This window comes from Athene noctua, chromosome 1 (genome assembly GCF_965140245.1).
Source record: "Athene noctua chromosome 1, bAthNoc1.hap1.1, whole genome shotgun sequence".
Taxonomy (NCBI): domain Eukaryota; kingdom Metazoa; phylum Chordata; class Aves; order Strigiformes; family Strigidae; genus Athene; species Athene noctua.
In genome coordinates, this window is record NC_134037.1 from 218654883 (window position 1) to 218682095 (window position 27213).

Below are 27213 nucleotides of genomic sequence, written 5' to 3' on the forward strand. Positions count from 1 at the left end.
ATTTCATGGTTGATGGTTGCAAAATAATGTGTGGTCAGTAAAAGTAAAGTTAGCATTGTTTATTAATGGCATCCGACCCCTTGTAGATTATGCTAAAAGAATCAGCAAGTGCTTGTAGATGATTAATTTGAAATTTTAAGTAAAAGGTGATGTAGCTATTAGCATTTATGAAGAATGGAATGGAGTTTTAGATTTTGAAACTAAAAAAGGATCCAAGAAGGATTAAATTTGCTAGTGATATGAACAGAATAACTTGCATGTGAAAACTAAAACACGGGTATTGATAAAGGTGATGGAGAGTTTATCAAAAAAAGACATGGAAAAGCAGTGCAGTTTTAAGAAAATGGTGGCTTAGAAAAAATGGTAGGGAAACTGTAGGTAGGAGACTTTACTTTTCCTTTCTCAAAACATAAAATCAGTGAGATTTTGTTACATTTAATACAGCAGATACAAAATTGATGAAAATCAGTATGCTTTCAAACTATTAATTTTTAACAAAGAATCTGCAAAATATCAAAGAATTCAAGAATTTTTACTGATTCAGCAATGTCTTAGTGCTTGGTACAACCTCAGTATTTTTAATTATTATCTAGCTAATATTAGATTGTTTAGGACACTCTGAGATAAGACACTTTTTATTATTATTTTCACTTACATCCATACATTTGAAAAAGGCATCCTCTTGGAGCTGTCTTGCAGGTAGTAAAATGTTTAGAGGCTAACTATGTAATGTGTTTGTATCCTGAATATATGCTTTGAGTATATTATGATCTGTTCTTATGTATAATGAACAATACTGGGTAGAGCTTTGTTAAATATAAAGACGACTGTTACTGAAGTTTCTATGTTTTACAGTATTTGCTAGACCAGTTTCTAAAAGTAATTGTTAACTTATTAAAAAAAATACTGATGCATTTTGAGTTTGACAGTGAGGTGAAAGTCAGATTCAAAAGAAGTGTGGTCAGGATTTGTGCTTTTCCAGATTCTCCAGAGTTAAACTGGTTCATCCTTAGTGTGGTGGTTTGTTGTGGTGGTTTGTTTGTTTGTTTGTTTGTTTTTTCTGTGTTGTTTTTGTGTTTGTTTTTTTTTGGGGGGGGTGAAAAGTCTTGGTTTAATTGAGAACATAGTTGAAAACATTCTACTTTTTATGCATCTTAAGTTGACTTAAGGTGTTCTGTTGAAGTATCTTTTTTAATTCTTAAACTTGAGGAAGTCAGGTTTGTTAGAGCTTTTATTTAGAATACATTTTGGAATTAAAAGTTGTCCTACACAATTTCTATAGTAAAATTGAGAACAGTTGTTTTTAACAGCTGTTAAAAAAGAGACACATGCAATTTGCTGGTCTTCAGATATTAACACAATAAAGTGCGTATTTTGGTTGTGTTCGGACAGTTTAGTAACTTGTTTTGATAGCTTTAAATTTTTGATTTTGCAAGAAATTTTTCCCTTCTGCCTGACTTATTTTTTTGGCACGTTATTTATTTAATACCTTAGTTAATGATGGGGAATTCTCTCTACTTGAAATAGGGCAGATTGAGTTCTACTGATTTGATTTGTAATTGTTAGAGTTAGAAAGAGGTACTACCTCCCCCTCAATATTAAATTTAACACTGGGTTATGGATGATCCACAGAAGCCCTGTACTGAAAGGAACAAATGCTGGATTAAGGTGGAATTAACTACTTCAGTATTCTTTGTTAGTGAAGTAACATACGTTTTGCTGCTTAGCTAATAAGCGTAAGCAAAAATTAAAATTTTCAAATTGTAACAAAAAATAAAAAATACTCTCTTTAGAAACAGATTTTGTCTTTCAGAATTCATTAGGAGAATGTGTTACCTGTGCAAAGTATTTTTTTTATGTATATTATATAAATTAATGCAGAGTATTAAATATATGGCATATTATGTATCCCTAAATAAACATAGAAATGTGAGTATTGGGCAGTTATGAGAGAGAGAAGACAAAGGAAATAAAACAATAATGTAGATAAGACTTCTTGAAGAAATAGGATTTTTTAAAGAATTAATTATGGGTCATGATGTCTGCATCCAGGCTAGAATTTTGTGTACCTTTCATAAGCGGGCTTATGCTTTTGATCTGAAATCTCAAAGATGTCAGAAAGGGAACAGGAGGATGACTGAGTGGAGAGCATCAGTAAGAGCTGACAGACTGTGACACAGACGGAGGGTGAAGCAGTGCTTGTTTTGGTGCAGAGACCCTTCAGAGAGCAGCGAGAACAAGCTTAAGATGTCTTGAACAGACTTGTTTATTCTGTCCTTCAGTGCACAGTTTGGAGGAGTTGAGAGAGAATGATACACACATTGTGTACATCTATAAAATACGTATATGTATTTAAGGTGAAGAGACTGTTTTAAGAAATCTACCTAGTCTGATCTCAGATACTACAAAAACCAACCCAAAACCTCTGCAGATCAGGCAAAATCCCAGCAGAACTATTCGTTGTTGATTCTTACTGTAGTAGAAGTTCACCAGGTTATTTTGTCTACTGTGTTAGGTTCTCTGCTTTCTCCAGCTGCCTCTGTCAGCTGCTAGATGAGGTCTTTTGCCTGAAGACTGGGAAGAATACAATAAACTTCTCAGTTTCTCTCAAAGATAGAAAAGGTATTTCTAAAAATGTATTACAGTGTATTTTAATTCTTTATCCACCAAGATGTTGCGGAGTTTTGGATCCTGGAAAAGACATGTATGCTGTTACTTTGTTGACAGGTTTTTTTCCTCTGTAGATTCCATGCATGTGTTTCCCCCACTCTATTGAAGATATGGAATGTAAGATGTAATTTGCAGGAAAATTGCTGTTGTTACCTTCAAAAATCAAACAGGTGGTAAAATATCATCTGAAAGACAAGAATCGAAATAAATTGAATGACAGGAAAAACACTTAAAAGGCATGCAGTAGAACTTATAGCTGACTGTCAGAAGAGATCTGTCTTAAGCATGAGTGGCAGTTCCATTAACAATTGTATTTATTTTCACATTTCAGTTGTTTTCCTTAGATTTTACTCTGGGGTTAATCTATATTAAACATTTTAAACATAGGGCTTCTGCTCCTGACAGAAATGTGAAGAATAGTGAATTGAAGATATGGTTGCTTATTTGTAATGAGTTAACCCTGCTCACTTTTCTTTTATCCTCATCATTATTACATACTGAGTTTGAGAAGGAAGTGAAAGGGAACAGTTGTTGGAGAAAAGCATAACTGTAATCTCTCAAATTCTAAAAGGGAAAGTTAGAAGAGGCTGTAACAGTGCTATTACAGATGTTGTACGTCTATGAGTACATATGGAGTTTTAGTGACAAGTAATTAATCTTTAGTTTTTATATTGTCACCAAAACAATCTTGGAGGCTTTGGAGGGAAAAGTACTAGTGCTGCCCATGTCAGCTGTCTAATGTATCATTACTCGAGTTTGGAAGTCAGGTTGCAAGCCAATTCTAGCTTACTGGCTCACGTTAATGAGCAAGGAAAAAGGAAAAAGAGGTCTATCAAAATTTGAACTCAGTAGAAATTAGAAGAGCTCAGAGGCACAATTTGTCTTACATTCTCAAAAAAATTTTAAGTTTCCTTACTTTATCAGGGAACCTTTACTCTGCTTAGATATGCTCTTTCATATAACGACGTTACTTCTGTGTAATATTTGCTAGTACAGTTATATAGGTGGGTTCTTGATTTTGTTTCTCTTTTGAATTACTATTGTATTCTGTCTTATATATTCACTCAAAGAACTGTGAACACTGTGATAGACCTATCCAAAAATACTATATTAATAGATATTCTGAAATATCTGTACTTCTTTAGATCATTGAAGTTGGATTATGTGAAGTCTTTGAACTGATAAAGGAGACGAGATTTTCTCATCCATCCTTGTGTCTCAGGAGCCTACAAGCCCTACTTAATGTGCTCCAAGGCCAGCAACCAGAAGGCCTGCAATCAGAGCCTCCTGAAGTCCTAGGTAATATTTCATCTGTTACTGTCTTCGTATTCGCATGCATCTGTTATATGTTGAATGGAAGAAAATGGTTACTAGCAAGTATTTATGAGATAAAAACATGCTTGTTTTCAACTGACTGACTGTTCTGGAGTGCAAACTCCTTATGGTCTACTTAGCTTAAATCTTTTGTAGAACAGGAACTTCGGCATGTAAAGGTATATATATATAAAAGTTATGTTTTGTTGCTGTGTAATGCAGAGTTTCAGTGAAACATAGTAAACCTTACAAATTGTGATTCATTTGTCTTACTAAAGCTATAAAATACTTGGTCTTATTTGAAAGAAGTTAGTTCTACAGTGAACTTCTGTTGTCATCTGCTGTTGTAAACTGTAGCTTAACTGTTTAATGTTGTAATTTATATAAAGCTGCTAAACATAGTGTCAAGATTCTGGCTTTTATTTCCTCTTGCCATCCAAAAGATTCCCTGAAAATTAATTTTGCTTTTAATTATATTAAAAATGAAGGTTGCATTCTTTATGACTTTGAGTGTATGATCAATTATGTGCTTTAAGTTGAAACCCAATCTTTTGTTAATTCATAGTTTTTACTGGTTTATAGAATCGCAAGGAAGGCTGAGCTGTAGTGTCTGTTGTTTAAAAATAAAAAACCTAAAATATATCTTAAGACTTTCTATGTATGTTTCCTATGTTATGGCTCAACAGTAGTCCATTTCTAAAGACAGTAGTAATTTCCTACAGAAAGCTTTTATTTTATATTGATGCACAGAGTATTAGAAAGCTATGAAGAAGGCTTTGTTTTGATTACTGCTTTGGTGATTATTTTTATGTGCTATCAAAAAAATAGAGGTGGATTTCTGTTCACACCTTGATGGTTATAGATGTTCAGCCACTAAACAGTGCTTGAAATGAGGCATATGGATAAAAATAATTTTCAAGCTTTGATTTGAAATGCTCATTTCTGAGAAGTGGACATGGATGGATAATGGTCATAAAGATTAGACAGGTTTCGTCAACATCTACACATCATCTCAGTGATGATGTAGACTGAATAGGAAGGTAAAGTAACTCCTTCTGGCCCATTTCTTTTTAATCTGTTCCACTAACAGAGGGACTTGGTTTCTCTTGTTATCTGGCCATTGTGATTATCAAGACTTGAAGTTTTCTGGCTGAAAAAGAATGAAACGTTAAGTACATTTTAGACCTATTTTAAAAGAGATGCTTTCTTTTCTGTCTGGAAATAGGGCTAAACATAATGTCTGAGAAAAGATGTACCATGCCATGTATTTTATAGGATTAACTTCCTGTTGACTGGCAGATTGCTTGGTATGATTTTGTGACTTGTCTATGTAATTGCTGTGTTTTATTTGCAGAATCCCTGTTCCAGCTTCTTCTGGAGATAACGGTCCGTAGCACAGGAATGAATGACAGTACAGGACAGTCCTTGACAGCACTTTCCTGCGCTTGCCTCTTCAGTTTGGTAGCTGCATGGGGAGAGACAGGAAGAACGTTGCAAGCAATCTCTGCTATCCTCACCAATAATGGCAGCCATGCCTGTCAGACTATTCAGGTCTTGCACTAAAACTTCTCTGTATCTGGGTCTTCATGTAAATGATGTATATGTGAGTTCTGAGAAGATATATCTTGTAAATTCAGGGTTTTTTCCCCTTATTATTTTTGAGATTAGATAGGTATTTCTTTGTCTTTCTTGAGTTGGGGATAGAACAAAAAATGCAACATTTAAAAAATAGTCACATTTTTCACTCACTTTTTTTTTTCTGTTTAGGTGCCAACCATTTTAAACTCTCTTCAGCGGAGTGTACAGGCAGTTCTGGTGGGAAAAATCCAAATCCAGGACTGGTTCAGTAATGGGATAAAGAAGGCAGCCTTGATGCACAAATGGCCATTGAAAGAAATATCTGTAGATGAAGATGACCAGTGCCTTCTTCAGAGCGATGGTTTTTTCCTCTATCTCTTATGTAAAGATGGACTTTACAAAATTGGCTCTGGATATAGTGGAACAGTGAGGGTAATATGATTTTTTTTTTTTTTTTTTACTTGTCTGATGAATGCTGGTTAATATTTTAACTTTTATGATGTTCAGTTCAACTGAGAATCTTTTGTAGCTCACTAACGATCAGTTTGTTGGTTTGTCTAAAATTGTCTGATTTCTATAAGAGTTTTACAGCATTTTCTTACAATTTTCACTTCTCAGTATGGTTAAAAACATTGTTACTTAGATTGTAAATGATTATGTGTAAAACTGTCACTCTGATTTTTATTTTTTTTTTTAAATGATTGGAATTTTTTGCTTTTCAGGGCCATATATACAACTCTACATCCCGCATCAAAAACAGAAAGGAAAAAAAGTCTTGGTTAGGCTATGCTCAGGTAGGTGAATACTTAAAATCTAAAATGTGCACCCCACCCCCCATTCCTTATGAGTAACTTTAAAAGTAGACTTAGAGTAAGCTTACATGGATATTTGGCTTCATTTATATGAATTAGTTTTTTGGTACTGACTTTTTAAATTGTGGAAGATGAGGAACATCTGATGGTACTGGCATATGAAAGGAGTAATGAAAAGCACCATTGATTTCTGTTGACGCTGTAAAGACTTTGTCAAAATATGACGGTTTAACATGTAAATTTATGAATTGTTCAGTCAATGGCTGCGTGTGTCTTAGGTCAGCAGGTGTAAAAATGTGCTGCTGCAACAAAACAGTGCAAAAATACTTGAAATATCTATGAAAATAAATTGATTTTAAAACATTTGTAGCATGGAATGTGTAAACCATAAGTAGACGTAACTGTTGACATTCAACAGCAGAATTAACTGTATTTGGATGTTTTGGTTTTTTTGGAGTTAGTCGCTTTCTGTAATATCAACTAACTTTTCTTACACCTTTGCCATTATAAAACTAGTGGGGTTTTTAAGAATCCTTTTATTACCACTGAGTGTGCTCACTCTCTTGCATCCCCCTAAACAAACACAAAACCCCACAACAAACCAAAAACTAAATTTCAAAGAACAGTGAATTTACTTAATTTTTTAACTACTAAGCAATTTTATTTTATATTTGCTATAAACTGAGTGATCTTTATCCCAGTGTGAAATTAACTCTACTCCTTGCAATGCTTTTGAAATTAAATTGTTCATGTATATATTCTATTATTCCACTTATCATATATGTATACAAAGTCTGGTTTTGTTTAGTATTGGAACAGATTGCCAAAAGGTATACTGGTGCAATACAAATGTGTGCAAATGCATTCATTCAGGAGCCTGTTTTATCAGTTTGGAAAGGAATAGGATTCATTCAGTTTCACTGTATAGTTACACATTTGGACATTCTGTATATAGCTATAAATATATTTGATGCTCTGCTTTGAGTGCTTATACAGGTATATGCACTCACAGTGGCTGTACCCAAAGGCACTGCTAGTTTGAAAAATGTCACTCTGGGGCTATATTTGTAGGAAGATGTGTAAGTTGCACTTATTGCAAAGTATGTGTCCGAAAAAGTGGTAAGATGTGCCCCTCAGTCTCATTGCCCTTCAGGTGCTTGGTTAGCTCAGATTCAAGTGATTTTTCGTACTTCATCATATAAGTTATTTTAGACTGAAGCTTTTCTATCTACTTTAATGCTCTATACTTATTTTTCCTAGTTTGTGTGGATTTGTTTTTCCCACTTTGAAGAGATTGATTTATCCAGGAAAATTCAAGTAGTTTAGATGGAATGAAAAGGGGTGGTAGGATTTTTCTGGTTTTGTTAGGTGATTGTAATTAATGACTCTGTTAAATGAAGATATTCTGAGGTTAAGCCCTAGTGACCTCCCTGTGAAATGCATCCATTCTTAGATGTGTAGAATCCTGACCTAAGGCCAATCATGCTTCAAGCAATTGCAAGCCATTGTCATATCTCCTGCTATGACATTGCTATTTTCAAGATCATTACTTAGTCATTATTCATACTGGCCTTGACAGCTTACCCATAGGTGAATACTACTTTGGTTGGCCTCAGTCACCTTGAATGAATATGTTCATAAGTGCTCTCAAGTAATCTTTTTCCTTTCCTGTAGCTGCTTGTGTAGCAGAAGTGCTTTCTAAGTATGAATTCCACAACTGTTTCTACCCTGCTCCCTCAAAATCTTTGAAGGGTTCACAGACATTGCAGCATTGAAAAAGATACCAGAGCAAAGTTGCCGTCTTTGCCTCTCTTACAGATCTGCGCACGTTATGTAAAAACAGGGGCTTGTGCAACCTATCTGGTTTAACCTAAAGCAAAATTTATATGACTGTGTTTGTTTAAAAGTGCACTCAAAGTTATAAGTGTAAACAATAAACCTCAAATGTAAGTTTCAGGTAGGCATATCTTTTTACTGAGAAACCTTCTAAACTGATGACTGAATCAAACCTTTGAAAAGTATATATATGAAGAGAGAGAAGATATTATTTTGGTATACCAAAGGAGACTTCTTGATGTGAGCTGCTGACCAGGATAGGTGTTTTGGGGGTAATGAAGGTATTCTGCACATGGAGAAACAGAAAGGAAATTAGTCCTGAATATCTCCCTTCCCCTAGGTCTGGTTAGGAGTTGGGAAGTGAGCAGTAAAAGAACTCCTTGTATATAACCTTGTGTCATGGCTGTTGTTGCCAGAATCACCATATACTTTGCAGGAATTTCTTTGAAGAGCTTAGAAAGAATGAATATGTGGAATCTTGTTAGTGTGGGAGTTGAAGTAGTTAACTAACATTTTTTGAAAAATGCACTTATTGATGTTCATGAATGAGTACTCTTCTGTATAGGGCAATATATGTGTCGTCTTGCTGGCATTACTGTGAATCCTTTGTTGATTTGGAAAGTGGGGACAGGAACATGGTTTTTCCCGGGGCTTTTAACTGTAATTGTATGTACATATGAAGAACACAACTACTACAGATGGCTTCAAAAGTTGTATACAGGCTTCAGCACGCTGATCTACAGAATGTAGAAAGTGGAGGAAGGGGGTCAAATTTCTGTTCTACTCCAGAGTTTGATTAGTGGAAAAAAGTTGATTGTCAGAATGAATCAAATTTGATGTAAAATGTTTCCAAAATATTTAAAATATACCTAAAGTAATGATTGAATTTTTTCCACTTTTGACAATATACTTTGACATATTTAATAATATTTTTATACCAATATATATATTCTTATTCTTACCAGGGTTATTTGTTATATAGAGATGCGAATAATCACAGTATGACAGCCATAAGAATAAACCCTGAAACTTTGGAACAAGATGGTACAGTTGCTTTGCCAGGTAAGAACCTCCAGATATGAGAAGATAGTTATAGCTTACTGTTCACATGTTATGTATTTTCAGATAAGCAGAAGTGAAATTGAGACAGATTTTGAGATCACAGAGAGACTGCTTTTTTATTACTTTGGTTTGCTACATTAGGCCAGCTGCAGTATTTCATTCACAGGTCTTGTGTCTTACTCCAACTACTGGAAGAATATTGCCACAATTTTAGAATGTATAATCATCTTAATTTAAAGACTCCCAAGAGCTTAACTTCCTTCTTAAAGAATTTTTGTATATTTTTATTATATTCTTCCTTGTTTGAACTTTAAGCATTTGGGTCAGATATTACTTTGTTTCCAGTATCTTTTACATGTAGATGATTACAACTTATGGCCAGAACCATTTGTTCTTTAATATAGGTAGAAATGTATCCGAAAAAACAGAGGAGGCTGCTGAATCCTTATTGATTGTGCTTCCGATGTTTAAATTGTTGGTGGGGATTTGTTTATTTGTTTTGGGAATCTTTTTTATAGCTTTGTTGTTGTTTGGGTTTTTGTTTTGGCTTTTTGCAGAGGAGCCTCCTAGTTTAGGTCTCTGTTTAGAAAATGAGGGTGTTCCTGGGACATGCTTTAATGGCCTCCTGGTGAAACGTATCTGTTCTTAGCCACTCACATAAACAGTAGAAGAGCACAAGAATATATTTGATTAAACAATGTCAGGCTTAATAGATCAGAAGAAAGAGTTTGTGTTGCATCCTGACATAAATAAGAAGGCACTCACTGAAACCTCAGAAAAATTCTCTATGCTGTTTATATTTCAAACACAAATAGTAATTTTTGAAACAAACTATGAATGTAGAATCTAGTATATGCAACTTTATGCAAGTCCTTAAAATGTGGATGTGTGCTTAAACTGCTTGGTTTTTGTGGGGCTGTAAGAGAAATTTGAGGGAGAGCACATATAAGGACCTGACGAATTGCTCTGTAAGATTGTTTTTCAACTTTCTTAACCTCAAGGCAGCTTCTTCAACCAATAGGGTCCTTTGAGGTCCTTAATTATGTTGCCACTGATAAACAAATCGGTGCTCTTCATGGGAGTCTTGAGAGACGCCTAAGCACACATTTGTTTTCTTTTGCAAATCTTAGTGGCATGTGTGATTCTGCAAGACAGCCTTGTATTTATGCTATAAATTAAGACAGAGTATGCCTTCTAAACAAAAATGTATTAATCTTTATGTGCAAAAGCAAATCTTGTAACTGTGGGAACACCCATTCAGAAATTCCTCAAACTTTTTCACACAGTTGCATTTTATATGGTTTGTGATGGTATCAAAGTGGATGATAGGTGTTCTTTATAACTCCTACCCTTTGTATTTCAACCCTTGAACTTTGCTGTTTTACTTTCTGCACTTCTGCACATTTATCACAGTGTTATATTGTGTGCAGATATGGCCTTGTTCTTTTGACTATGACAAATTCAAAGGGTTCCACTGGTGGTTACTTCTGTTTTCCATTAGAAGGAAAGAAATGAAGGGGAGGGGAGGGTATGTGACCTATCCTGGGGAAACCTGAGTAGGTACATATCTCTAAATAGTAGAGACTGACCCACTGTAATTTTCATAATAAGCATAAGCATATTGTAGTTCTGAAAAACCACACCAACTAGAACTAAAGGGTAGTAACCTTGCTAACAGCTGAAAACTGATATGACTCCCAACTGTTTTTTCTGAGTTGGCATGGTGTTCAGACACATCTCTATGAGGAGTTGATCTCTTCCAGATGCCTGGGTTGGTGCTAATGCATTTAAATAAGGTATTCATATTTATTTGTACAGGGATGCGTAGGAAATTACGAGTTCATAAGGAGATGTGATTAGGAGTTGATCCTAGCTAGAAGTCATGTGACCTTAGAAAACTCAGTGAACTGGGGAACATTATCTTTTCCTTTCTCGTGCAGTAGGATCCACCAGCTTCTTGAAACCATAAACTTCTATTTCAAAGGGCAGTCTTTCCACTCTGATAGATGATTTAGCAAATCTGACTGTGTCTGGAACTACCATACAGTGTTCTTCTATCTCATGCCTTTGCCCGGCTTCATACGCTATTCTTGAGCTGTGGACCTGTCTTCCCAGTCCAAATATCATAAAAGAATCCCTGAATTCTATGAAATTTTCTAGGCGACTGGACCTGAACTTACAGAGGAGGTTTCCATCTTGACTGTTTCTTTAACCATAATGTTTTACTACATACCTTAGAGAAAGGTTGCTGTGTTCATCTGAAGAAGTTAAAGTTACATGGTGTATGGTTTCATTGTTCTTTTGAAATTAAACATTAATATCTTGGCGCTCAGGACTATTCACTTTGTCTGAAAAGTACTGCTAACTGAGGGTAGCCTAGATGAGCTCAGGAGTACTTATTAGCAAACACAGAATGCACTATATAAATACAGAAGGTGATGCTTGACAGTCGTCTTCTCTTGAAATCTCTAAGGAGCTGTGATTAACAGACGTCTGTAGTTATGTCCTTTAAGTAAAACATAAGCTTTTTCTGTTATAGCAATCTCCACACAGAAACCTTGGGTATCTTTGTCCCCAGAGTAATTTCCGAAGTCAGATTGAGTAATACTACAATCACTCATCAGAGCTCCTTGCTAGCTGAGACACTCTACTATTCTGCTTTTTGTTTATATTTCATTTGCCTTAATTTTCTGCTCTCCCCATTAATTTGGTATTCAGTGCTGGGCCTGAATGTTATCTAATGACGTGCTATTTTTTAGGAAGTCTTCTGAAGAATATATATTTTTTTTAAAAAAAAGGCAACCATCCCTGTTCCAGACTTCCTCCATGAACACACTTACCAATCATATAAATAACCTCCAAAAATGTGCTTGCCTCTTCTTGAAATGACTCAAGAAATAGGCCAAACATTGTAATATGGACCCACTGATGTCCAGAGTATCCTGATTCCTTGACTGTTATGCTTATGTGAGCATGTAATTTTCAGCCATGCGAGGTGTCTTAATACCAACTTCTTGTAATCTTTCAGAAATGTCATTTAGATTATTTTTGAAATTTGTCTTCAAGTTGCTGACAACTCTTGTTGTATCACTAATCACTTTGCAGTGTAAAGAATTAGTAACATGAACTTACTTTGGTCATTAAATCTGAGATTATGTTTGAGAGCGCAGTATTTCAAACTTGAGTGTATCAGCTGTTCTCCACCCTGCTTGCTGCTTACGCTCTTTGCGATTCATACTTGTGTGTGCTCTAAGGGGGAGGCTGTCTAGTTTAGGTTGGTTACTTCAGCATGTGAGAGTTGGAGAATATTCTGTTCCTGGTAAGATACTGTATTGGACTGAGCATAAAGCAGGAAAAACAGTTTATGGGTTTGTGAACACTGTGGGGTTTTTTTCAGCTCTATTATATTTAATAAAATAGTCCCGCTAGCTAGCAAAAAATAGGAAACTTGATGATTGTGCCAGAAGGATGATGTGTGTGCTTCATTTAACATTAAATTTGTTAGCTAAAATGACTGATACTGGATCTTTGTTCAGGCTATGAAGAAGATATTTAGAATGTGAAGTAGCTGTCTTGTAGTATTTTTGGAAGAGGTCTTTTTCCTGTGTGTTATCAATGAAACAAGCACCTTACAAGCCATATAGTATCAATCTCTGTTAATAGCAGAACAGGAAGGGAAGAAGAGATGGTGAAGGGACATGCTTTTAAACTTGTAGATAAAGTGGTCTTTTTCTTTTCTTCCCCTAATATGGGGCGAATTCTTTCCTACCTTTTTTTCTTGGAAATAGCTGACTTGTTTTCAATAAATGTGTGATGCATTCAAGTAGATGGTTTATATTTTCCAAAAATCCTGGATTTTCAGTTAATAGTTTGGCAAAATTTACAAATAGTGGAAAAGATAAGATGCTAATGGAAAGTTTGATTGTGTTTCATTTTGTTTCATTTCAGTAGGTTTTATATGCTGGATCGAAGAAACTTTAAAAATAATAGCCCTTATTGGGGGAAGAGAGGAAAAAAAAAAGAGAAAAAATGTCTTTGGGGGAGGAGAAAGACTAACAGTCCCATAAAATTAGAATTTAGTTGTGTTATAGTAGTTTACAATACCCCTCACAGGTGAATACTAAATGCTTTTGTAGTTAAATATTGGGGTAACACCTTACATTTCATATGATGGAGAGTTTTTTTAATAACTCTTAAAATGACAAAGGGGTATTATATGTTTCTGGTGGGAGAGGAGATCTTAGCATGTTATCAGAACAGTTTGATCTCTTTAGGCAAAGTAAAACTCTCATAGTCTGATTCTAGTGAGAATAAATTAGATGGAGAACAACGTGTGTATGTATGTTAATATAAACTGATGCAGTGTAATTTATCTTTCTCTCATAGATTGTCATACTGAAGGGCAGAATATCCTTTTCACTGATGGAGAATACATTAATCAAATAGCAGCATCTAGAGATGTAAGTGTTATGATGGATAAACTATTTTTCTTTCAACTGAATTGTTTTATTTTACAATACTTAAAGCTTACTTTTTGGTTAAATTTGGCTTTTTCTTTGGTGACACAACTAAGGAACTAATCCATGTAACTAGATATAATGAAAAACTACCATATTTGTGCATAAAGCAGCAATGTTTTGGTATTTATTCACACAATTTTGATTTGTGATGTATTTTTCAGTTTGGGTTTTTTTCACGTAAGTTTTAAGAAAAACTGTGTTGCTCTTACTGAGGAAAAAAATCTTACACATTGAATAATGGCTTTTTAACGTGTTTTTCTGCAGGGTCTCTATGGGATAAGCTTCTTGGCGCTTTATGATATTTTTTTTTTCTAATTTAATTTCCTGTAATTGCTTTGGTACTTGTTGGGGAATTTCAGCAGGATTTAATAGAAAATATAAGAAAGATACTATATTCAAATAGATTTTTATATGAAAATTGCCAATGGGCAATTAAGAAAATATATGAAAATTGCCAGTGGGCAATGGGACAAAACAGTTCTACCTGTTCTATGTTTTGTTCAGCAGACAGTAATTACGTTCTTAGTTCTGTACTGGTCCCTGCTTTTTGACAGTGAGAAAGCTGTAAAATGGATGGGGCAGGGTGGAGTGGGACAGGCTTGGCAAGAGATGCCAGATACGCAACTACAGAAAAACCCAAGATTAAGCCATTTCCCTGCTAATGGAACCACTCTTTTTTTTTAACATGAACAGATGAAGATACTTCATCTGCACTTGGAAACAGAAATATGTTTTAGCTACTCTTTAAAGCAGTCACTCTTAAACTTCATGCAGAAATTTGGATTCTGAATCAGGAGAAGTTGAGGGCTTGAAAGATAGATGTAAATAGTTATAAAAGCCAGATTTCTGTAGTGAGATTCAGAGTTAATTTCTATAGCAATTCACTATTGTCATAGTGTTCATAGCGTTTTCCTAGAATTCAGCATGTGTTTAAGGTCTGTCAGATGCTTGTCTTCAGCTCATCCTGTTTGGCACTTCCTTCTTTTCTTCTCTGTTATAAATGTTACTTTATCGATGTGTCCTCTGATAATTTACTCTGAAATTATACTGATGCACTTAGGCTGTGAAATATAAATCAATGCACTTATTAAACAGTATAAAGTAGATTTTAAAAAATTATTTATTTATTCCAGGATGGCTTTGTAGTGCGAATATTTGCAACAAGTACTGAGCCAGTACTACAACAAGAACTGCAACTTAAGCTTGCAAGAAAATGCTTACATGCCTGTGGCATCTCATTGTTTGATCTGGAGAAAGACTTGCACATTATCAGTAAGTCCTCTTCCTTGAAGGTTACTAACAAGCCTAGTACTTCAAATAATAAAACTGAAACATTGCCCTTCCCTTTATTTGCCTTTATTGTGTGCAGAAGGGTATAGCTCCATTATAAACACATGAAAAAGTACAAGGGTTTAGTAACTGTTTAAGCATTATTTGACTCTTAGTAATCCATATACTCATTTTGAACCACCTTTCTTTATGGCACTATCTATAGTTTTTCAATATTTTCCTCTAGTTGTATAATAAATACATAATTGTTTGAAGCTTGGACTTCATAATAGTGCTTGTATAACACATGGTTAAGCTATAGAACTCCTTGCTGTGTGTCAGAGTTAACAAAAGTTTAAAGGACTGCTGGCTGGATTAATGGAAAAAAAATGCATTGAAATAAACTAAATATGTGGTAACAACCTTTGCATCAGAATTTGAGATGCAAAATTATATTCCAATATAATTGGAATGTGTCTACAAAATTATTTTGGAGAAATACCACTTGGCCTTTGCTTTGAGTTTTTTTGCGCTGTTAGATGTCTGCTTTTTGGCACTATCAGAACAAAAGCATATTTTGTTACATGGATCTTTTTGTCTGACCAAGTGCAGTTGCTCTTATGCTAGTGGTTTCTTCCTCTTTGAACAACCCTGCCAGGTCTAGCCCATTAAGCCTTCTTGTGGCAGCAAAACATTGTTTCACTTGTAACTTCCGTACAACCTTTGTTAAGACAATCTCTTCCTGTCAGAGTTACGTCTGTAAACTGGTTTGTGAAACTGCCTGGTTAAACTGTCTGGTTAACACAATCTTACTCGCACAGGTACAGGGTTTGATGAGGAATCAGCTGTCCTTGGTGCTGGAAGAGAGTTTGCACTAATGAAAACTGCTAGTGGGAAGGTACTGAAAATGTTCTCTAGTAAATGGCAAATTGCATCAATGTATATTTCTACATTTTAAAAATTTAATTTTTATTTTCCGTAATTACTTTTTGCCTTTTTACTATGTTAGAATTAATTTATATGACTGTATTTAATTATATTTTCAGAGCCCACTTTAAAGGGAAAAAGGCAAATGGTTATTTGAAAACATAAACAGATGGTATTGGAGTCAGAGAAATCTGTGGCTTGAATTTATAGAAATTTATACAGTCACTCTTACTTGGAGACAGTGTGCAGCTTTGTTTTAGGTTTGGGGGACAAAATTGCCTTCTGTCTACAAATGATGTATTACCACATTTGCAAATTTTACCTCATAACTATAAACAATCTGACCATAGTCATTTATTTGCCGAGGGAGGTGGTGGAGTCCCCATCCCTGGAGGTGTTTAAGAGTTGGGTCGACATAGTGCTGAGGGATATGGTGTAGTTGGGAACTGTCAGTGTTAGGTTAATGGTTGGACTGGATGATCTTCAAGGTCTTTTGCAACCTAGATGATTTTGTGATTTAAATCCCAGCATGATTTTTCCAATCCTTCCAATCCTTCCTTCTTGGTTTCCTCTATGAAAAATTTTCAACTGATTTCTTTAATCCTTTTCTTAATGATTTGATATGTTGGTTCTGCCCAATAGAGACTGTTTTTCAGAGACATTTGCATATTCATGCATATTTAGAGTCATTTGCATATTCCTGTGTTCAGAATTGTGCTGCTTTATTGGAATGAAGGCCTTGCTCTGCTGCTATTAAAACACTGAGATTGGTGAAAATGTTCATAAACTACTTTTTATGAGAAAAAAATTAATAGTATGAAGCAGAATTTGGTCTAGACATTAGATCTCTCTAGAGGAGAACTCTTCAGACATTAGAGGAGACAGATTAATTTGATCTTCAGATTAACAAATGTCTCTTCAATGTCAAATTAACAAATATACTTTTGATCTCTAAAGTTGTATGTTTAAGTATGAAATACACTTTCAGACAACAAAAGATGGCTTTACGCCCATTTTATAGTACTGTTGAGTAACAGAAAGTTCTGTAAGAAACTTTTTAGTCCATATCACTAGTTTTGTGTTTATTCATGTGAAATACCATATTCTGTGTTACTGTTTATGTACTCAGTGGCCACTTTGCATTTACTGAAAATAAGTTTTCAAAATGTTGAAGCATATTAATATTGGTAATAATTTTGTCTTTTTAATTACTTTTATTGTTATAATACTATCTTGTTTTTACACAGACCAGACATTTCTCTAAGTCTTTTAAGTGCTTAGTTTCTTCTGAGTATCTTCTTCTGAACAGTTCCTTCTTGTGTGTTCAACTCATCTAGCCAAACAATTACATATGGAAACTAATTCTGTGTCACAGTAGAAAGCACATTTCAGAACAAGCAGAATCCAGTCAGAACGTTTCCTCCATTAAGTCAAAATTCTTGGGTTTAGGATAGATATACTGAAATGGTGTAAGCAATATCAGGAAAAGTTCTGTATGGTTTGAAATGACAGGATTTAAAAACAATGCAACTTTAAAGATGATGCAAATTTAATGTACAATAACTGAAAGTGATAAACTGTTTCCTCCTAGATTTATTATACTGGCAAATATCAGAGCCTTGGAATTAAACAAGGTGGTCCTTCAGCAGGAAAATGGGTTGAACTCCCAATCACAAAATCTCCAAAGATTATTCAGTTCTCTGTTGGACATGATGGCTCACATGCCTTACTTGTTGCTGAGGATGGAAGCATATTCTTCACAGGTTCTGCTAGTAAAGGAGAGGATGGTGAATCAAGTACGTATTATGCTTGCATGACCAACAGTTGCTAAAAGCCTATTAACCACTTTTTGATTCCAAAAGAAGAGGTTTAACATCTTCTGAGAACATGTAAGCATGCCATTTGGTCTCAATTTTATGCCAGCCACAGGTCCTGACAACCAGTGCCACCGTCCCTCCCAGCTAGAGATGTTGATCTCAGTTTGGGTTGTGTGGTGAGAGTGATGTTTTAGAGTTGTCCTGAGAAAAGGCAGTCATAAGCTTGGTCAAGAGGCTAAGCTGTCTGCCTGGGACTTTGTCTGAAAAACTGAAGAACCAGACTTTTGCCTCTTCCCTGGTGTTTTAGAGAACTTCTGAACTATGTTTTGCCAGATAATGCCTCCATAATGGAGAGGTACATTGATCAGAAATTGTAGAAGCACAGTCTTCCTGTGTTTGATCAAGCAGAATGCTTCAGACATTAGAGAGGACAGTTTAATTTGATCTTCAGACTAACAAATAACTCTTCAATATAATATTATCACATTTCCTAGTTTTGATCTCTAAAGTTGTGTGTTGAGGTTGAAATACACTTTATAAGTCAATGAAAGGTATCTTTAGGTGCCTGAAAGCTGTGATCTGCTATGATATTAAATACTTCAGTTGAAGAAACAGACTGTTCTGTTGTGTTAGATTAATTTAAGAAAATGAAGAATTTATTTTGAAAAATATTAGGTCCTGAGGATCTTAAAAATGAGTTGGTATTTTTGAGTCATCAGCCTCATGATGTTTGCATTTTGATAGGGTAATGTAATGTATATTTCATAGAGAGCATTTTCATATAATATCGAAGCCTAACTCAAATTCAAATTAATTTCTCAATAATGTTCTGTCTTAGTGGTGTAGTTTGATGTTACCCTTAAAATGAATATCTTTTTCACAAAGCAGATTTGTGGAAAACTTTGGTCTGCTAGCCATAGAATTTAAACACAGAGAGACTGTAAATCAGACTGAAATTTTGTTCCTCAGTGCAGTCAGTTAGAAATATAGTAAATAACACTCGAATGTTGGTATAAAATTCAAGTCTTTAGGTAGTACTAGATGATTAGAATTTAAAGTAGTATTTTGAAATAGATTTAAAATCTTGATAAACAGCATCGGTAGAGTCCAGCTTTGTCTCAGTCAACTGTGTAGGAATGTTTCATTTCAAGAAAGTTGTTCATAAAAGCTCAATGGGCTGCATGCATGAGGTATGGCATAGCTCATGCAGAAACAAAGCGTATTTGTCTTACTCTTCCTGTGAAAGATTGAGACTACATTGACAGTATTCTTTAAGAATGTGTGGATTTTCCCATGTAGTAAAACTAAAATACAGGCAATAACACATTTTAAAGTTTGATAATGCATATGGAGTAGATTCTTAATGTGTTCATGAGAGAGGAAGTTAATAGTACTTCTGTGTAAAATTATTTGTATAATAAACTTGGTATGTGCTGAAATAATTTTGTAGAGTGGTGTTAAATGCAAATCTACTGAAAACTGTGTGGGACAAAATCATACAACTTTTTCCAGTAACTGTAGAGTAAATCTAAGAGATTCAAACAAAAAAATTATAGGAAATGTATTTAAAAGCACAGATTCCAAGATTGTTTTGAGCAGTTATTGGGAAGTTACCCAAAATACCATTAAACTTATTCTTTTTGTTGTATATTTAATCTACAATTTCAGATGAAACAGAAGTTTAGCACTTCGAAGTAAATTGCTGTCACTGCTTTTGTTTAAACTGTCAAAGTTCTTCTTACTGAAGAATTTGCTCGAGGACCTGGGCAAGGTCTTTCTGAGTTCAACTGTCTTCTGATTCATCTGGTTCTCTTTGCCACTCTCTAGTTTGACTCAGAGTGGATATGCACAAGTTTTAATTTTTTTCCCTGATTTCTTCTAAACCTGCGCAGGGAGACTATCAGCCGGGTGTGTGCATGTGTTCTTTGTAGAAAGCTAGTAACTCTCAGCAAGTGAAAGTAGCTGGCAGTTCTCTGACTTGGGTGAAAATTCACAGGCAGTAATGGTAGCTGTTAGTTGTTTTATCCAGTCTAGCTGTTTCGTTTGAAGCCAGATTGCAAACAATGATTTTGAGGTGGGGTTTTTTTAGTACATTTTCTTCCCTTTTTCCTTTTGTGAGAATCTATTGTAACTCAAAGTTTTTCCAAATGTGGTTTTAATAAATAGAGAATTTAATGTTTTTCTTCTTAAAAAATGAACTTGTGCCACTTTTCTCTGAACTTATTTTGCATATATTGTCATATGTATTCTTCTCAGATGGAAATGAGGACTTCTTTACTATTCACTGTTTTGTAAAGTTCATAAAGATGATTTAGTATATATATATATAAATAAAAACTTGAAGACTCATTCCTGGAAGATACCCGTCTAATCATGACTTTGCTTGCCATAAAATTTTTTGAGAGAAACCAGTGTAAACCAATAAAAATTAGGCCAGGAAAGCATACAGATAGAATTTTTTTTTCAGTGGCAGTCTGAAAGCTCTTATAAACCCTCCTTATTAAACAAATGTTATTGTGTCTTTGAAGGTTTTTTGGTAGAATGACTTGTAATTTATTTATCTATTTAAAGCTAAAAGCAGACGGCAGTCAAAACCATATAAGCCCAAAAAGATTATTAAAATGGAAGGAAAGATTGTTATATCTACAGCGTGCAATAATGGAAGCAGTTCTGTAATCTCAAAAGATGGAGAACTCTACATGTTTGGAAAAGATGCCATTTACTCTGATAGTACAAGTAAGTTAATATTTGTCTTTTAAGTAATTTCACAACTAGAGTAATTAAAATTATTCTGTAAGTTTTTAGCCTATGGAAATGATGTTTATGTGTTTCTTAGTCTTCTAATACATTTCTGAATTTCTGCTGATTCAGCCAATTATGACAGAAGGATAGAAAGAGAAGACAGTTTCCTTAAGTTCTTTAAAAATATATAGCAACACTGATGCAAAATACCCAAATTAATGCTTCCACTGAGGAGAAAAAAAAAAAAAAAGTTATATTAATTTGACACTAGAAGGCCACCCAGGGAAAAGTCACAGAAATGAGACATATTTTGATATGAACAGAGTGCAGGGAACCAGGCCTTATACATTTCTCTGCTCACAAGACAGCCTGTTTTGAATTTGCAGGTGATCCACTACATACCAATTTAAGTAAAATATTAAAGGATTAAACTCCAGTGGCATTATAACTCCTTTAGAATTGTTTTTCAGAACAAGTGATTTGCAGCAGGGTTTGATTTGGTTGTGACTTTCTTTCCTTTGCAGGACAAATGGCCTAGGCCTAATTCTCCTTTCACTTCTTACTCTAGCACTTGTTTTTTATATCTGCTGTTTTTCTTCCTTGCCATTAATTTAAAAATTGTCAGTATCCACTAGCAATTTTTTATATCACCAAAGCTTCCTTCTCAGGTAGAAAGTGCAATTTACTACTCAACTGTTTTATGTCTTACAGGTTTAGTAACAGATTTGAAAGGCCATTTTGTGACTCAAGTAGCCATGGGCAAAGCTCACACCTGTGTGCTAATGAAGAATGGAGAAGTTTGGACATTTGGCGTAAATAATAAAGGACAGTGTGGACGAGACACAGGCTCAATGAGCCAGGGAGGAAAAGGTGAGGGACCTAAACTTCTGCTTTTGTATGCTGGAACATATCACAAGTGAAAACATAACTAAGCATTTTATCACAAAATATAATTACAGAACTAAAGCTTCAGTATATGCAACATGCTTTAAAAACCCCAGGTATGGATGCTTTCAGTTCAACTATTGGGTATTTGGTGTTCTGCACGTACTAATAAACTCAGTTATGTTTAAAAAAACCCCCTACAACCTATGTTTGTTGGTGAAGAAGCTTTTCTCTAAAACAAATTAATAAAACCAAACCTCGTCACTCCTTGTCTTACTATGTGCAATTGTCATAGTAAGTAGTTTTCTACCTTTCCTTGTTTGTATTCAGTCTTGAGACTGTTGTTTCCCTAAACAGGGCATGAATGCAAGTCTACACCTTTCTCCAAACAATTTCCGTTAATCCTAAATATAGGTACGAAAAAATCATACCTATTCACCTCTGCCAGATTGCAGTATTTTATATGTGACAAGTAAATGACCTGTTACAGGTATACTGAATATAAATGTTTCATTTCCCTTTTAAGTCATAAGACCTAGCTGTATACCCCAGCCCATGCTCAGAGAGGTTTCAAAAGTGTCATTGTGTTGGCTGAGCATGCAAATTAGGCATGCCTAGCCATTCCTTTTAAAATCTGATCTGCAATTGTTCTTTAGAGCTTCCTCACTAGCTACTGTTAGCTGCAGAAAACAGCTGTTTCTTGTTTCAATACCATAACTAGGTTTTGGAGTTGAGAACATGGCAACAGCAATGGATGAAGACCTGGAAGAGGAACTGGATGAAAAAGATGAGAAGTCCATGATGTGTCCTCCAGGCATGCATAAATGGAAGCTGGAGCAGTGTATGGTGTGCACTGTATGTGGAGATTGCACGGGCTATGGAGCTAGCTGTGTTAGTAGCGGGCGTCCTGACAGAGTGCCTGGAGGGTAAGCAACTGTATGGAAATACACTGCTCTAGTGTGTTGAATGGCTAAAGCACACATTGCATGTAAACTGAGTTGATGTGTTCTCAGTCTAAGGAAACAATATATCTGAAAAGAGTCTGTGCTTTTAAAATCAGAAGTAGGTTAACATTTTTGTAAATAGCTTCTCACGGTTGCAGGTGATTTAGTTCTAAATGCAATTTTAAACATTTCTTTAGCGTATAGTTCTTCACTATTGAATATGAACACTAATAAAATGTGTCTTCTGACATAACTGCTGTCTTTGGGGTAACTTTTCTTCATCCTATAATGGAAGTATTTTATCTTGTTGTTCCTGTTGCTTTTATCTGTTACATTAGGGTTGAGCTGCATAAAGTGCTGCTGCTTTAAATATTGCCGTTGCTACCTCTCCAACATTGCATGTGCTCATTGTTTCCTTGCTCATGTTTTCATGTGGTGTATGTTTAATTAAATGAAGGAAAGTTAATGCTGAGAAGTCAGTTTGGTCAGCGTATGCTCCCTGGCACCATGCAACAGCAGTTAGGATTTAAACTAGCCATACTTTGTTTATCTCAAAAGAAATTATATGTCCACAGATAGAACAAACTAATAGCTTTTTAAAATCTAGCTGCTGAAACCTTTTTTTAAATGGAGAGATTATATGCCTTTTTATTTTAATTACCAAGGCATCAGTAATGCATGAAAATAAAAGATAGTGATAAAGCAACTCTGTTTGCTGCAGAATCTGTGGCTGTGGCTCAGGTGAGTCGGGCTGCGCTGTATGTGGCTGCTGCAAGGCGTGTGCTAGAGAACTGGATGGCCAGGAAGCAAGGCAAAGAGGAATCCTTGATGCTGTAAAAGAGATGATACCTTTAGATCTCTTGCTGGGTAAGTGATATGAAGTTAACAAGATGGCTTTTTATTTACTTTCTTACTGTACCTTTTTTTTTTTTTAAATCAGTACTTCTGTTTACACTCTTTAAACTCAATCCCACTGCTGACTGAAACTTGAATTGGAATAACAGGTTAGTTTAGAAATAGGTTTCTTCTTTCAAATTAATATTTCAGTTAGTATTTTGATTCTTTTATATGATAGAACTTTGTTTCTTAAATAATGCAGTTCTTTCTTTCCAATCAAATTACTGAACTTTAAGACATACAAGACAGTTTTAGTATAATATTGTTAAAATATTATACTAAATAATATATATTAAATGTTAAAATATTATACTAAAATGTTGCTTATCAGGCAGGTTTATTTATTGGTGATATAGCAAAGTGGGATTATTCTGGTAAGTGAAATATTTTAAACATACCTTTACAATAGACATGTGTGCCATTTTGACCTGTGCAGTTATACTAATGTTGATACTACAAAGTTGTTCCTGTCCTTTTTTGATAGCTGGAAAATTTTTCTATAATATTTTTATCAGGATTTTTTGCAGTCACATAAAACGTGGGAATAACATTTCTTGAAAACTTTTTCTTTTTTCTCTTAGAAATTTTCAGAGGTAATGTGCCGCTAACGTGGCAACGTGGAAATTACTTTTAAAAGAAAACAAAAAACAACAACAAAAAAACACCTCCCACCCCACCTACCCTCCCCCAAAATAGCCATGTTAGGGGAAAAAGTACCAACTGGTCTGATAATTGGAGAATGCAGTTTGCAATCTTGCCTTGTAAAATCTGTTATAACAGCTTTTTTAATAGTGTGTTCTCTGGATTTACAACTGGACACTTACAGTTTTTTGGAGAACAGACTGCCCTTCCTTACTTTTTTTTTTTATGTTTAGATTTACTTTGAGCCCTTAATCTTGCATGGATGTGTGGATATACTATCTGGTATAGAAAAGGCCGTAAGATAATTAGATGTGCAACTTAAAATATTTATACATCTCACCAATTTAACTTGAGGGGAGGGAGTGGTAATAATAGAAAATTATGTGCTGTACTTTGTGTGGGATTTTTTTTCACCAAGCAGAAGTTAAATAGAAGGGGTTGTTTTAATAAGTTAACACTAAGGACCCCAAATAATCACTGAACAGTCCTGATACTTCCATACATGTATTTGTAAATATAATTTGCTTGTATATGGCTGTCATGGAGGTAGGTTTATACTGATGTTGAATGTGGCAATAGCAGCTCTGCTTCATGGCTCTGTTCTCATGCATGACCAGGGAGGAATTACATTTTTTGTGCTAACCTCCGCTTTGCCAACTCCTCTCCTAGCAGGATAGACAACAGTTCTTGGTCCTGTGTTGGGCTTGGCATAGTTTGAGGTGAGGGCATTAACCATGTTTGTCTGGAGAAAAGTGACAGTGCTTCCAAGTGGAGTTTTTGTTTGATACGAGGGGCAAGGTATATTTTTCTAGCTTGTCTAATTTGCTGAAAAACCATTGGAAAAAGGTAGTGCTTATAGTAGTTTTACTGTTGCATTCATTCAACTCATGTTTTCTGTTTAAAAAAGTGCTTATCAGTTTGTTTCAAATTCCTATTAAATTAGCTAGTTTGGTAAATAAGTCAGATTTATGTACAGATGTATACATACATTAAAGTAGTTGCATGCTTCTTATTAAGCACAGAGCATACAGTGGTAAATCATTCTTAAAATAAAAATATCTAATCTATTTAAAATGTTTCTAAAATACAAGCAATTTCAATAATAATCCCTTCTGAAACTTTTTTTGGAAAAATTGAGATAGCCATGACAACACATAACTAAATGTAAATATGTATATTCAATGATGTTGAAATTGTGGCAGATTCATGAAAAGCAAGAAATTGAGAGATAAAGCCTAAGATTCTTCTCTAAATTTACTCAGCTCATTTCTTTATTTTTAAATATTGTGTCAGAGCCATGTAAAGAGCAGGCAGTAAGTAGGCTTCCATTGTTATTTCCTTAACTTCTGGGGTTTATTACCGTGAAAATAATTTTACATATTTTATTTTCTTAATTTATGTAGCTGTCCCTGTTCCTGGAGTTAATATTGAAGAACACCTTCAGTTGCGGCAAGAAGAAAAGCGGCAACGTGTAAATAGGAGACACAGATTGGAAGAAGGAAGAGGTAAGTGGCTTTCTTATTGATGAGAGGCTTAGAATAGTTTCAGCAAACTTCTTAGTCTGTTTTCTAAGAATGGAAATTAATTAGTTTTGCTCCGATACAGTAACTAAACAAAAATTGGAACCTAAATAGCTTGCTTATGTTATTTAGTGTGGTTTTGGAAGATTGTGAAAAATCTGTGTGTTTAACAAAGTCTACTAATAAGAATCAGAATTTTAATGGTGAAGAGTAGAATTTTATATCACTTTCATATAGTCAGTTTTCATTTTTTAGTAGTTGAATAATGGGGTTTTTATTAGTTTTTTTAAATGTAAGATTTTATATGGCGTTTATATGCCTTTTTATATGAAGAGTTGAAGTGACTGCAAGCCTGTCCAGTGCTAGTTACCTATAGTATGAACTGTTAAATTATTATTATTATTATACATTATTGAATTTCTGTTGTATTATAGTAAGCAGAATTTCTTGTTTGATGAAATGAACTTTTCTATATTTGAATGACACAAAAAAATTGATGCGTGGAATTAAAAAACCAAACCAAACAAAACATTTCATTATTTTAGAATTTTCTTGCCTTGTTTTTTATCTACCTCAGGAATTATTGTTGATTTTCCATACAAACAATACATATCTTAACAGGTTTTCGATACTCTTACTTACTGTTTTAAAATACTTCAGTGTCATAATCTGGTAAATAACTGAAGTTGAGAGATTTAGACTAACATAAATCATAATGTTTTACTGAGGGATGATGATGTGGTTTGTAAGGTTATTGTATGTTGAGAAGAGGAACAACTTGGAATACTATGCTCTTCAAGTTCCTTCTGGGTTGGTTAATACCATTTAGATTCTCCTCTTAGGGATTAGATACTGTTTTTACTTGGATACAAAATGCATATTGTGATCAGACTTAGATCCTAGACTCCATATCAGTGAACATTGTGGGGCAAATTGTAGTTTTATTTTACTTGCATTTAAGAAATTACTGGTCTTACCACAAATAAGAAGCAACAAGGAAAAGAAGGCTTATAGTTTCCTATGTATGTGGGAAAAGATGGAATATTTATTTTGCTTTGAATCTTTGTGGTTAATTTTAACTGTGAGGTGGAGAGGGGAACCCTTTTTTCTTCCTTTGCCTAGGTCATGTTGTAATTGCATTGTATACTGCTGGCAAATGCTAGGTACAGCTGAAAATAATTTTTTCTTAAATCCTGATTGAATGCCTGGATATTTTTTGAAAGCTGCTGCTGTCAGCCCAGAAGGGTACTGATGACAGAGCTTGGAGGTAAATTTCAGTTGGGGAGGGGAAAAAAAAAAGCACAGCAGAGAAACATTTCAGTTTACTTCCACTTCTGTGGTTAGAAGTGGAACCAGAGCAGTTTATCCCTTCTGTATGCCCATCTATCACTTTTTTAAAAAGTTTTGGATTTAGCAGAGTCTTCTTTTCCTGAGAGAGACATTTAAATAATATACTAGATTTTCATTTTGCTGTGCAAAAGGTTTTGCGACGTGGAAAAATGTAGTTATACTAATGTTTAAAAGAATAGGCATACTTAGTTCTGTCTAAAATGTCTAGTATTTGTGCGTATGTGACTGAACAAATTCTTGCTAATGAAATAGCTGTTTAGAAATCCAAAGAAAGATTTCAACCTTTTACTTCTCGGAAAATATTCCTTAGTCACTTAAAGGTCAGGTTACCTCTGTCCTGAAGGGTCCTTCCTTCAGGTGCACAATGTTTTGTTTGTCAGGATTATGACTTCTGAGTTTTGCAGTGTGTTAATGTGTGACCTTTGTTC

General features: G+C 34.6%; 1 protein-coding gene across 15 annotated transcripts in view; it reads left to right on the forward strand.

Annotated features, from left to right (window-relative positions):
* The window catches only part of MYCBP2 (MYC binding protein 2), a 205505-nt gene that overhangs the window by 40087 nt on the left and 138205 nt on the right, over window positions 1-27213 (forward strand). For all 15 annotated transcript variants that reach the window (XM_074911767.1, XM_074911899.1, XM_074911776.1 and 12 more), the window contains 14 exons: window positions 3816-3969; window positions 5339-5535; window positions 5752-5994; window positions 6285-6356; window positions 9176-9272; window positions 13659-13732; window positions 14926-15064; window positions 15883-15959; window positions 17580-17784; window positions 20377-20541; window positions 21259-21417; window positions 22154-22358; window positions 23098-23243; window positions 25319-25420. In XM_074911767.1, the coding sequence (XP_074767868.1) occupies window positions 3816-3969; window positions 5339-5535; window positions 5752-5994; window positions 6285-6356; window positions 9176-9272; window positions 13659-13732; window positions 14926-15064; window positions 15883-15959; window positions 17580-17784; window positions 20377-20541; window positions 21259-21417; window positions 22154-22358; window positions 23098-23243; window positions 25319-25420 (2035 nt within the window). The remainder of the gene's footprint in view (window positions 1-3815; window positions 3970-5338; window positions 5536-5751; window positions 5995-6284; window positions 6357-9175; window positions 9273-13658; window positions 13733-14925; window positions 15065-15882; window positions 15960-17579; window positions 17785-20376; window positions 20542-21258; window positions 21418-22153; window positions 22359-23097; window positions 23244-25318; window positions 25421-27213) is intronic.